Here is an 11,406-nt window from a genome sequence, read left to right on the forward strand (position 1 = left end):
AGAAAAAAGATGGAAACAACCTAAGTGCCCATCAACTGATGAATAGATAAACAAACTACGGTACATACACACAATGGAATACTATGCAATTTAAAGAATAATGATGAATCTGTAAAACACCTCACAACATGGCTGAACCTAGAGAACATCATGCCAAGTACAATTAGTCTATCACAAAAGGACAAATATTATACGAGTCAAGAAAGGTTTTCATACAAAGTTTAATATTCTTAGATGGTTACCAGGGGTGGGAAGGGAAGGGAAGGGAAGGAAGGGAAAGCACTAACTAGAAGGTTGACAGGTATTAACTTGGGTGAGGGGAAAGGCAATACACAATAAGCGGGGGGTGAGCACAAAATGATCAAAGTAAAGGAAGACTCTGGGAGGAGCACAAGAGTCAAAGCAACAAAGATAAATGCTGTTACATACACAATCCTGCAATAATAGTAATAACAATAATCTATGAGTAGATACGTGATAGACACACAAGCTGAACAAGTGTAGGAAGACTAATGGGACTACATCCACGAATACCTATAGGTTTGACAGAGCCTATCTCTATATATGTGTTTATATGTGCTGCAAATATATCTATGAATATAGTAGAGCATACAGGGGCAAAGTTATGGAAATGTCTTAGTCATAACCAAACACCTTGAGGGAATGGGGGCTCAGGACCATAGTCTTAGGGGACACTAAGGTCAATTGGCATAACATAGTCCACAAAGACAATGTTCTACATTCTACTTTGGTGAATAGCACCTGGGGTCTTAGAAGCTTGTGAACGGCCATCTAAGGTGCAAATATTGGTCTTGCCCCATCCAGAGAAAAGGAGAGAAGAAAATCAAAGTCACAGGAAACAAATCATCCAAAGAACTAATACACTAGGTGAATCCCGGCCTCTATGACACTGAGACCAGAAGAACTAGATGGTGCCCAGCTACCACTGCTGACCACTCTGAAAGGGATGAGGACAGAATGTCTTGCATAGAGTGGGAGAAAAATATGGAACAAAACCCAAAATTACCAAGGAGCAGGCTTACTGATCTGATGAACACTTGTGGAACCTCCAAGATTATGGTCCTTAGACACCCTTCAAGCCAGAAACTGAACTCAACCCTCCAGGCTCAACTTTTCGCTAAATGATGGACAGGCCTATAGGTTAACAATGATCCCAGGATTGTACACACTCCTTAGAACAATCAATCATATGAGATCAAGAGGGCAGCACTGGCCCAGAGATAGAACTATGAAGGTAGTAGGGGATGGAAAGGAAGGATGAAGGGAAATGGGTGAGGGGAAGAAGTGGGAAAAGTGCTGTTGCATTGTGGGGATTGCAGTGCATGTCACAAAACAGAATGGGTGTGGACTGCTGAATGGAAAACCAGTCTGCTCTGTAAACTTTCACCTAAATCACAATTTCTCAAAAAAATTATTTTTGTTGTGTTACCTCCCCTCCTAAAGCACAATTTTAAAAATTAAAAAAAAGAAAAGAGCCCAAGGCCTCTTAAGTCTGTATCTTTTGCAGGCAGATAACATTGCAGGGCATGAGCATCAAGCCCCCGGCTTCATCCATTTCCAGGCCTAGTCAGTCAGTGAGAACTAAGTTACCAGGAACTCTGGGAAGGGGGCATTTCTAGCTTATGCTTGCAGTCCACCCCATTGGAACTGGACTGCTCCTTCCCGACTTCCAACACTGAGCACACCTCACGCTACCAGGCCTCATACCTGGGAGGCCACATCCATTGTGTCAGCTAAATGTCACAACAGGCCTTTGGGAGAGGTCTCAACTGGCAAGTCATTGAGCTGGGAGCCTGTCTTCAGCTGACTGGATCCCAGAGGGCTCATGAGAGAGCCGAGGACAGTGAATGGAAGGGGAGATACCATGCCCCAAATGCTAATGGACAAGGCCTCACACACCTGGCTCTGGCTCCTTTGCAGGACAGTCCCAAGGCCGAGCAATTCTTTAAAACAGTGACCTGTGGCATTAGTAAACCTGAAGTCATTATGGCCACAAGGCCCTTACTGACCACACCCTCCACTACTTCCACTCCTCCCTGCTCTGCTGCAGCCACATCAACCTCTGTGCTGCTGTTCCTCCTACTGGCCCAGCCGCACCTGCCTCAGGGCCTTTGCACTGCCTGTTCCTTCTGCCTGGGATGGTGTTCCTTACACAAGCACATGGCTCCCTCTCACCAAGGTTGTGCAGAAATGTTACCTTGGCAGTGAGACCTACTCTGTCCTCACTGGTTAAACTTACCCCATCCCCTGCTCTATTTTTCCCACGGCCCTTTAACAGCTGGGAAAAAAGTCCCAGAGAATGTGGCCTGCGTCATCTGCGAAAGGCAAAGGTGAGGACTGCAAGGTGAGGGGGTGTGCGCCCTGGCCGCAGGCTCTCAGGACTCTGTGGGTGTCAGAGGGCCAGGAGCCCTGAGGCTGGCGAGCAGCCAGGGCGCTGCCACACAGAGGGTATGAGTGAGTGGAGGCATGAAGGCTTCGTGGTAGGGCAGGGACCAAGCTCTGGGAATACACTCTGCTTTCCAGCCCCTGGGCTCAGAGAAGCAGAGCCTGCTACCACGATGATTCTGAATCAAGGGGCTCAGAGGCCCAGCACCGAGGTGAGCCCATCAGAGTGTGGGAACTGGCTGAGCAGTGCTGTGCCTCTGGGCTGGGGCAGTGTGTGCTGGGGGGCTGGGGCTGCAGTCAGCAGGGCTGGCGCTGGGAAGGAGAGATGGACCTGAAGTCGGGGAGAGCAGGAGGAACTGGAACTCGCATCTGTCTCCCACTGCCTCCCACCTGTGCTTGGGTGACCTGTGGGACGTGCTAGTGCTCTTCCCCACAGAGGTACACTCACACTGGCCCAGGACTTAAAGGGAGCTAAAGGCAGAGACTTGGGGTGGTGGTTATGTTCGTGTGTCAGCTTGGCTGGGCCCGGTTGAGTGGCTGGGCGGCTGGTGGTAGTTATTCCCCAGGATGAGACTGGCTATCAACTCCATAAGCAGCTGAGTAGCTGCCTTTGGGATGTGGTCTGCTTCCTGGATATAAGGAGAAGCTTTGGGAATGGTCTCTAGCCTATGGCATGCTTGGACCCTGCACGTAGCCGTGTCGTTGTTCAGCAGCCTGCCATGTTCTGCCTACCTTGGGACTTACAATGGACTTAAGTGAATGGCCTGCCTTGTAGTTTGGTAACATCGGGACTGTGCCTTTTGACTTGTCAGCCTTGGGGCTTCTCAGCCTCAGCAGCCAGCAGCTGTCTGAGTGAAGAAATGCCTCTAGCTCCAGTGGGCTGGGAGCAGAAGGCAGAGCTGGACCCCAAGGCTGAGGGGCTTTCCCCTAGAGCCTGGCACTTTGAACTTGGACTTAAAGCCACCAAATTATAAGAATAAACTCCTGTTTGTTAAGGCCATCCTGTTTGTGGTCTATTCTTATTCTTGTCAGAGTGGCACCAGATAACCAGAACACTTGGGGAAGTGGAAGAAGGCAAGCTGGGGGGTGCAGTCGACCAGGTGAGACTTCTGAGCATAAAATAAAATGGCTTTGTCTTCGTTTTCCCTTCCAACTCTCGTGCACATTTTTCTGCGGTCAACCGTAACCTGGAACCATAAAGCACAGGGAATTCTGGAAAGCTAGCTCCAACTTAACTCAATGGACATAGTAAACTGGAGGCCATCCTGATTCCTTTACTGTCTCCTCTGTGCACCTGGGGCAGCCACCTTCTTCTTCACAGGTGCCCTCGGCTCCCCCAGGCCCCCAGGGGTGGGTGGCTTTGCTTGGGTGCCAGCCCTGCAGCCCTCTGAGGGGCCTTTGGCCTGCCTCCTTGTCTCCACACTCCCCTTTGCTGCTGGAAGACAGGGCTCGGCCCTGGGAGAGGATTCTAAGTTTCCAGGGAACTCCTAGAGGGCAGAGTGTCTTAGTTTCCCAGTGCTACTATAACAAAAGATAATAAAACTAGGTGGCTTTTAAGAACAGGTGTTACTGTGTTACAGTCTTAAGGCTGGGAGTCCAAACCGGGCATCAGCTCTAGGGAAGGGCCTTCTTTATTGGCAGCCCCAGGTGTTCCTGGGCGTTCCTTGCCTGCAGACGGATTCTCACGTGGTCTCTTCCCTCTTCAGGGGTCTGTCTGTGCTCCCCTTCGTAAGACACCTCTCCGAAGGCCTTAGATTGAGGACCCACCCTACTCTACTCTAAGCTCATTGACATAACAAGAGAGAAACCCTATTTCCAAATCAAGCCATGTTCACCCATCCCAACCTGACCAACCCATAGTCATGGAGTGGATTTTGACTCACTCTGACCCTATAGGACAGAGAAGAACCATTTCATAGACTTTCTAAGGCTGTCAGTCTTTATAGGAGCGGAATTCCTCAGCTTTCTTCCATGGAGCACTTGGTGGGTTCCAAGAGCCAACCTTTTGGTTAACAGCAGAGTGCTTAACACTGTCTTTCAATCCATCCTCTGGGTGACGTATTTCAATCCCTAACAGAGCGCCACGCTGGGGGTGCTGGCCTCTGCAGCAGCCTCAGCCAGCTATGCATGTGCTCCTGAAAACTCATCCCAGTCTTGCTCAGGATCCTAGTGTGTCTGGGACGTAACTGATGGAAAAGCAAAAGCAGCAACTGAGGCAATGCCAGTGGGTTTGGCCTGTCCCAGAAACCATGATCAGGCTGCCTCTCCAGCCCTAAACCTTAGGAAGGATCTGGACTTTGAAACCTGTAAGGTGGTCACTGGAGGCACAGGGAGCTGCCAGGCTTGATCACCCTGAACCATGAGTCCTCACTCTTCCTGAAGTCTTTTGTTTCCCTGGCTGCTAGGAGGGCCTCTGGATTCTGTTCCAGTGGACCTGTCCCTAGAAAACCAGAACTGGAGTGTGCCCTCAGAGCAAGACTCCAGCTCCTATGCCAAAGTTGGCACTGTGGCGTGGGGAAACTGCAAAGGGCAGGTGAGTGTGACAGGGTGCCTCCAGGGTGTGGTTGGTGAGCAAGGAGGGGCTGAGCCACGCTGGACTTGGACTGCAGGTGGAATGGGAGGGCATGAGGAGGAGGCTGAAAAGACAAGGTGGAAAGGCAGGTCCAGGCCTGTGGGGAAGTCTGTCCATCTCTCCCAGAACGTGAGTGAAACACCCAAAGTTCTGGGCAGTGAGGACAGACACGAAGGGTGTGACAGGGTCTCCTCCAGCAGCCAGTCTGCTCTGTCCCATCAGGTGGCTGGGCTGTGTTGGGGAAGTGTCTGGCACTAGGCCAGAGTCCTTGACCTTATATTCAAAGGGGAAGAGGAAAGGCAATGGAAATCTCAGGTTCCCATCAGAGAAGGTGGTACAGCCTGAGAAGCCACCCTGCCCAACAGACACATGCACACACTCACTTGCGCTCACACAACATACATGCAAACACATTCACAGCACATATCAACCACACAATGTACATATATACGATCATATAAGTCACCTGTGCACACATCATATACATGCACACACACTCATACCACATAAAATCATACAGCACACATATGTAGACACACATGTACACATAAAAGCATACATGGACATACCTCACAAAACATACATGTGCACACATTTATACTACATATAAATCACTCATACACATATACCACACCTAACCACATCCATGCACCTGTGCGCATTACACCACATATACCTATACACACACACATGCTTGTGCACCCATGCACTCATACACACTGCATGCATTTGAATGCACACACATGCATATGCACACTTAAGTTGTGCCTGGAGGTCTCCCCTAATCCCAAAGACTCTTCCCTATACTCTCAAAGGCTCCTCTATGATCAGACCCACCCAGCTGGCAGCAAAAAGATGCCAACTTTACTTGGGGCTTGAAGGACTTATGCAAGAGTGTTGTTCACACCAGACTGGCTCCCCCTCAGCCTTCAGCCATAGGACTCAATTCCGGAAGACCGAGGTCCACCCACTCTGGCCCTGTACCTTGAGCTCCCTAAGCCTAGAGCCCACCTGCCCTGCCACCTTTTATCCAGACCTGCCCAACCTGTAAGCCTCATCCTCCTCCAGAGGCTCTGTCCAACTCTGGGCCAGATGTGAACAGCAGCTCTTCATCCCACTTACCACAAAGTGTCCATTCGTCCAGATGCCTCCCAGGGGAATGATGGGAGAAATGGCAGGAAGCCTGACTGCCAGAGGACCTGAGCACACAGCAGCCCTCCTGGCTTCCTCTGAAAGAGGTAATGTGTATGTAGTGGGGTAGTCCCTGTGCTCCCAGCCCTGCCTGGCCAGCCCCAGGGGAAGGGGAAGGATCAGGACCAATGCCACTTTGCTAAGCAAGGCAGAGGGCTAGTTGGCGCCATACTTGGAAATGTACACACAATTTAAGGAAGAGAGATTTCCCATGTGAAGTGGTAGAAAATGTTATTGGTGAACTTGATCATGTCTATGCATGGGAGGGGCTTATCCAGTCCCAAAATGTCCTCACTGGGTGATCTGTGGGCATGGTCACCCTGAAGGGTCCAATCCATGAAAACTCTCTGGGGCTGAAAGAAAACAGTACCAGTTGGGAAGGATGGAAACCTCTCCCTATTCGGCATCAAAGATGGGTGGGGGCTTGGTCACATGGTACTGCCCGAGGAGGCTGGGAACTTCTGGATAACTGGACTAAAAACAGTGCAAAAATAGCAGAGCTCGTGGGGTGGGATCTGGCTCTTTGGAAAAATGCATGTGTTTGTCCCCATTCTCCCAGAAGCCCCACAAGTACCTAGAGATTTTCACTTGCTAAATAATCTGTTGTCATCACTGCGCCGTGGTGAGATTTTCGAGTTTTAGGGTATTTCCAATTAAAGTACTGTGAGGGGTTTCCCAACAAACAATAGCATCAGCTGAATACTGGCTTCCTCACCAGGGGAACTAATGACCTCTTGGGCAGGACACTTTGCTATGAGGTGCGATGCTGTGCATCATGAATGTTTAGATGCCCCGACCCCTAGCCACTAGATGCCAATGGACCACCAGTATCATTCCCATCCATTTCCAGATGCTCCAGAAAATAGGAACATCCCAAGCTGAGCACCAATGGAACTCCGAAACATTAAAATCTACCTTTAAGATAGAATAAAAGCTCTCATCATGTCACAGCCTCCTGGTCTCAGTGTGACCCTCTAAGTGGGAGATGGCTCCACAGGACCTGGCAGGGATCATTTTCTGCCCCCTACCCCCACCCACAGCAGAGGCAAGACTCAGCAGAAACATTCAACAAGATTTATTGAAGAGAAACATGCAACTGGAACTGGTGAAGGGAAGGGAATTGCAACAGGGAATACAGAACCACCACGAGAGGCCACACGGCATCCCTCCCCCTGGGATCCCTACTGAGGAATGTCAGCCACCCCCCATACTGTGGCCTGCCCCATTATCGGTCTCTGGAACTGCTGAAGGGAAGGGAATCACAACAGTGGGAATGTAGAACCACCACCAGAGGCCCCTAAGGCCTCCCTCCCCCCCGGGATCCCTACCAAGGAACCTTTGCCACCCAAGCTTTGTCCCTCTCCCTGGCCCAGGGCCCCAGATTACACCTCCCTGGAAACAACGGACTCTGGTACAATGTCCATTCACTACAGGGAACCCCTCTTTGGCCCTCTACTGGGACACTGCTCTGCCTCGTGGTCCCCCGGAACAGTCACAGAAAAACACTGGAAATTCAGCAAACAGGTCACCATGCAAGGAAACTGAGTCACAAACAACAGCAAGAGTGATGCATCCTGCAGCCTGCCCCTTCCTTCCTTATGTGGTTACAGAATGAGGGTCGCCATTGCTTAGGCAAGGCCCGAGGGCCCACAGCCTGCATCTTCTGGGTGTGCCCCAGAAGCACCACCCACCTGAGCTGGGGTGGGAGCACTTTCAACTTCCTGGGTGACTGGGATGCCCTCTGCAGCAGCACTGGTTCCTGCAGCAGCCTCAGCGGTGTCTTCAGCGTCGTGAACAGCCTCACTGGCCTCTTCAGCGGCTGGAGCAGCCTGGGTGACATCTTCATCAACTGGGGCAGCCTGTGCAGCAGCCAGGGCACCACCACCTCTATCAGCCCCTTCCTCCATGTGGGACAGCACCTGCCTGGCCTGGGCAGCCTCCAACGCCTCCGTCTCCTGAATGAGCTGCAGCAGCCCCAGGAGGCCTGGAGGCCGCCCCTCCATGCGCATCCTCCTCAGCCTGTTGTAAAGCATGGGACTCAGGTGAGCCCGCATTAGCAACTGCCGGGCACGCACCTGGTCTGCCATGGCCGGGTGCACTGCCCCCTTCTCCGTGGCCGCCTGCAGCAGGCCTTCCTGGCGCATCACATAGGCAAACAGGCTCTCCCCGGGCTGCTGGGTGCAGGTGAGGAATTTAAACTGTGCAGTCATGAGCGCATCCTGGGCCCCAAACACCTGCATCAGTGCAACCAGGCAGTCCTGTGCAGTGAGGCTGGGGTCTTCTGCCAGGAGGCCACACAGGATATCCAGGGCTGGGCCACTCAAACACTCGACCAGCCTTCTCCTCCTCTCCCTCTCTGGCACGTGGCGCCACAGGTAGAGCATGTCATAGGCATGGTCCAGCCAGCCCTCAAAGGGCTCTTCTCCAGGGCCTGGTTCTTCCCGCCCAGAAAAGGGTCTCAGCTCCTGGTAGGTCAGGCTCTCCAGCATGGGCTGCAGGACGTGCCTCCACTGCTGTGCCCAGGTTTCGGCTATGTCTGCGCCTCCTGCGCCACCTAGGGCCGCTGCCACAACCTCGTACCCTGCATCTCCTGTGGCCCCTGCATCTCCTGTGGCCCCCGCATCTCCTGCAGCTCCCGCCTCATCTGCGGCTCCTGCCACAATCTCAACCTCCATCTCACCTGCAACTTCCATGTTCTCCAGCCCTGCCTCGCCGGCAGCTCCTCCATCACCTTCGACTTCGGCCACATCCTCGAGCCCTGCCTCACCTGGGGCGCCCGCATCGCCTGCGGCTCCTGCCACAATCTCAACCTCCATCTCACCTGCAACTTCCATGTTCTCCAGCCCTGCCTCGCCGGCAGCTCCTCCATCACCTTCGACTTCGGCCACATCCTCAAGCCCTGCCTCACCTGGGGCGCCCGCATCGCCTGCGGCTCCTGCCACAATCTCAACCTCCATCTCACCTGCAACTTCCATGTTCTCCAGCCCTGCCTCACCGAGAGCTCCTCCATCACCTGCAGCTCCTCCATCACCTTCGACTTCGGCCACATCCTCAAGCCCTGCCTCACCTGGGGCGCCCGCATCGCCTGCGGCTCCTGCCACAATCTCAACCTCCATCTCACCTGCAACTTCCATGTTCTCCAGCCCTGCCTCGCCGGCAGCTCCTCCATCACCTTCGACTTCGGCCACATCCTCGAGCCCTGCCTCACCTGGGGCGCCCGCATCGCCTGCGGCTCCAACCATGTGCTCAACTCCTGCCTCACCTGCAGCCCCTGCCTCGCCTGCAGCCCCTGCCTCGCCTGCAGCCCCTGCCACATTCTCCACTCCTGCCTCAGCTGGGGCTCCTGCATCACCTGCAGCGCCTACGTTGCCTAGAGCACCTCCCTCACCTGCAAATTCCGCCACAAGCTCTAGTGCCTCACCTGCAGCTCCTGCATCACCCGCAGCTCCTGCATCACCCGCCACATGCCCAACTCCCACCTCACCTGCAGCATCTGCCATGTTCTCAGCGCCTGCCTCACCTTCCGCTTCTGCCACATTCTCAAGACCTGCCTCACCTTCCGCTTCTTCCTCATCTGGGGCTCCTTCTTCACCTTCAGCTCCTCCCTCGCCTGCAGCTCCTGCTCCATTTACCGCTACCATCTCACCGGAAGATCCAACTACACCTGCAGCTCCTCCTTCAGCTGGGACTTCTGCCTCATCTGAGACCTCCACCACACGTGCAGTTCCTGCCTCACCTGTGGCCCCTGCCTCACAAACGGATCCTGCAACATGCTCAATTCCTGCCTCACCTGTGGCTCCCGCCTCACCTGCAACTCCTGCCACATTCTCAACTCCGGCCTCACCTGCCATTCCTGCTACACCTAGACCTCCTGCCTCATCTGCCTCCCCAGCCACTTCTTGCCCCTGGGGCTGGAAGATCACTCTCCAGGGCCCCTCTCTGCCTGGTATCTGTTGGGGGATCAAGCTGTGGTCTAAGCAGTCATCAAATTCGACCAAGGCGACCTTCTTCCCCAGTTCCCTTCTGAAGACCTTGCCCAGCACTCGGTATCTGCCCAGGGGCCTCAAGGCAGTCCACACAGCCTCCTGGAACTCATCCTCCTCGCAGTCATCAGGGATGCCCACAAGGAGCAGGCAGTGCTGTTCGTTCACGCCCATCCACCGGCACCAGTCCCGCAGCATCGCCAGCGTCATGGCTATGGACCTGGTGTGTGGGGGGGTAACCAGATAGGAGGAGGGTTGAAGTCTCTGCGGTCTCTAGACGGAGAGAGACTCGAAACACTGGGTGCCGCACACCCCGCCCTACCACCCAGGCCCGGGTCCTGGAGCCCACTTGTCACAGATGTACCAAGGCCTCACTGCTGGGATTGGCACCTCCCTCCCATAGCTGGAAGCCTGCATGTCCTCCTCCTTTGTTCTGCTTGCTTTGTGTGTGTGTTCAGGCAAGCTTATTATTGATAACTAGATTTCTTTACAAGGTCTGTTGTGCTGCAGTTAGGTGCAGTTGAGTCAGTTGTCGATTCCCAGTGACCCCGAGTGACAGGGTAGAACTGCCCCATCGGGTTTCCAGGCTGCACTCTTTTCAGAAGCAGATCAACAGTTCTTTCTCATGCAGAGCCTCTGGGTGGGCTGGAACTACCAACCTTTCCGTTAGCAGCCAAGTGCTTAATTTTAGAAGACATACAGATATTAATATTTTCTATTTGATCTGCTAGCAGCTTTGTAGGGTGCTTTACTTCTGAGCTATCTATTTTTCCTAAGTTGTCAGTATTTTTGGCATAAAATTCTTGATGTGACCCCTCATTCTCATCTTAACGCCTCCATGCTCTGTAGTAAAAACCTCTCTTTCATCCCTGACAATGATCATTAGTGTTCTTTCACTTTTTTTCTACATTAGTCTTGCTACCCATTTTGCAGCTCTTTTCAAAGAACCTACTAGTGGATTCCTTCCCTTTCTCTAAGTCTGTCTGCTCATTCATTGACTTCCTATGCTAACTCTGTGCTTTCTTTTCCTCTACTTCTCTTACGCTTACCTCGCTCTTCTTTGAAGCTCAGGCTTCTTCAAACGGAAGATTAGGTGGTTGATTTTACGCCTTCCTCCCCAGAAAGCTGGAAGCTGTGTAAGGCAGAAGCGTGTCAGGGAAGGAGAACACGAGTATTTCCCACTGAGCTCAGCCCTACAAGAGTGGCACCACTGCACCCTATCAAAGGCAGGAAACTTGCAAGGCAAAAAGACAA

At 52.8% G+C, this 11,406-nt stretch overlaps 1 protein-coding gene across 1 annotated transcript; it reads right to left on the reverse strand.

Moving 5' to 3' along the window:
• Positions 1–7,797: 7,797 nt before the first annotated feature.
• Positions 7,798–10,362, reverse strand: LOC103213105 (paraneoplastic antigen Ma6E-like). The gene is made up of 2 exons (XM_007958994.2): positions 10,213–10,362; positions 7,798–8,631 (listed from the first exon to the last, which is right to left on the reverse strand). Exons 1-2 carry the CDS (start codon positions 10,360–10,362, stop codon positions 7,798–7,800), a joined length of 984 nt encoding a protein of 327 aa, XP_007957185.2.
• Positions 10,363–11,406: the final 1,044 nt, after the last annotated feature.

The sequence above is a fragment of the Orycteropus afer genome, unplaced genomic scaffold (genome assembly GCF_000298275.1).
Source record: "Orycteropus afer afer isolate SDZICR_OR568_19922 unplaced genomic scaffold, OryAfe1.0 scaffold01294, whole genome shotgun sequence".
NCBI lineage: Eukaryota > Metazoa > Chordata > Mammalia > Tubulidentata > Orycteropodidae > Orycteropus > Orycteropus afer.